A 1,097-nucleotide genomic window follows, 5' to 3' on the forward strand; every position below is an offset into this window, starting at 1 on the left:
GTAGAAAACATCGCTGAAAATATATCCTCTCAACTATCCGACAAAAATGGACATGTTGAGTGGTTTTCTTTGGCCTTGGATGAGTCAACGGATGTGTCAGATACTGCTCAGGTGTTGATTTATATTCGAGGAGTAGATAAAAGCTATGAAGTGCATGAAGAACTTCTTGATATGTAAAGTATTCATGGCACAACTACTGGTACAGATATTTTTAAAGGAGTTGAAATGGCCACTAATCAAAAGAACCTTCGATGGAAAAACTTGAAATGTATTACAACTGATGGAAGCAAAAACATGAGTGGGAAAGATAAAGGAGTGGTCTCTCTTGTGTCAAAGGCTGTAGAAAATGACGGTGGTTCAAAACCATTAGTCTTACATTGTATCATTCATCAACAGTCTTTGTGCGGAAAATGTTTGGATATGTCTGAAGTTCTGAAATCAGTCATATCAACTGTTAATTTTATCAGATCTTTTGGGCTGAATCACCGACAATTCCGACAATTTATTGCAGAGATTGGAGAAAATGACTCACCTTATCATACTGCCGTACGTTGGCTTAGTTGTGGGAAAGTCCTTCAGCGCTTTTTTGAACTTCGAGCAGTGATCGAAATTTTTTTGAATGAAAAGCATCGCCCTCAAACTGAATTACAAAACAACGCATGGCTGTGGAAGTTTGCATTCTATGTTGATTTGACAAAACATGTGAACGAACTGAATTTGAGATTTCAAGGAGAAAAACCAGCATCTTCCTGATTTATACACTAATATCAAATCATTCCGGAAGAAATTGATACTGTTTCAATCACAACTACGAAGTAAATGTTTTTCACATTTTAAAACATGTGAAATATTCAGCCATACCACTGAGACTGAGTTTCCTATCGATTTTGCAATCGAAACTTTGAGTGCTTTGAAAATAAATTTTGATACTCGTTTCTCGGACTTTGATGCCATTGCGAATCAAATAAAGACTTTTCAGAATCCTTTTGATACTGACATTGAAACCCTAGCCCCGGAACTTCAAATGGAAATGATTGATCTACAGTGCAGTGATATAATTAAGAACAAATATCAAAACTCATCTTTGTTGGAATTTT

The 1,097-nt window shown here is 35.9% G+C and overlaps 1 protein-coding gene across 1 annotated transcript; it reads left to right on the forward strand.

Moving 5' to 3' along the window:
- Positions 1-225: 225 nt before the first annotated feature.
- LOC139425627 (protein FAM200A-like) lies at positions 226-753 on the forward strand. Its single transcript, XM_071181021.1, has one exon. The coding sequence runs from the start codon at positions 226-228 to the stop codon at positions 751-753; it is 528 nt and encodes a 175-aa protein (XP_071037122.1).
- The last annotated feature ends 344 nt before the right edge of the window (positions 754-1,097 follow it).

The sequence above is a fragment of the Parasteatoda tepidariorum genome, chromosome 8, assembly GCF_982258835.1.
Source record: "Parasteatoda tepidariorum strain Cologne lab strain chromosome 8, Ptep-v5.0, whole genome shotgun sequence".
Taxonomy (NCBI): domain Eukaryota; kingdom Metazoa; phylum Arthropoda; class Arachnida; order Araneae; family Theridiidae; genus Parasteatoda; species Parasteatoda tepidariorum.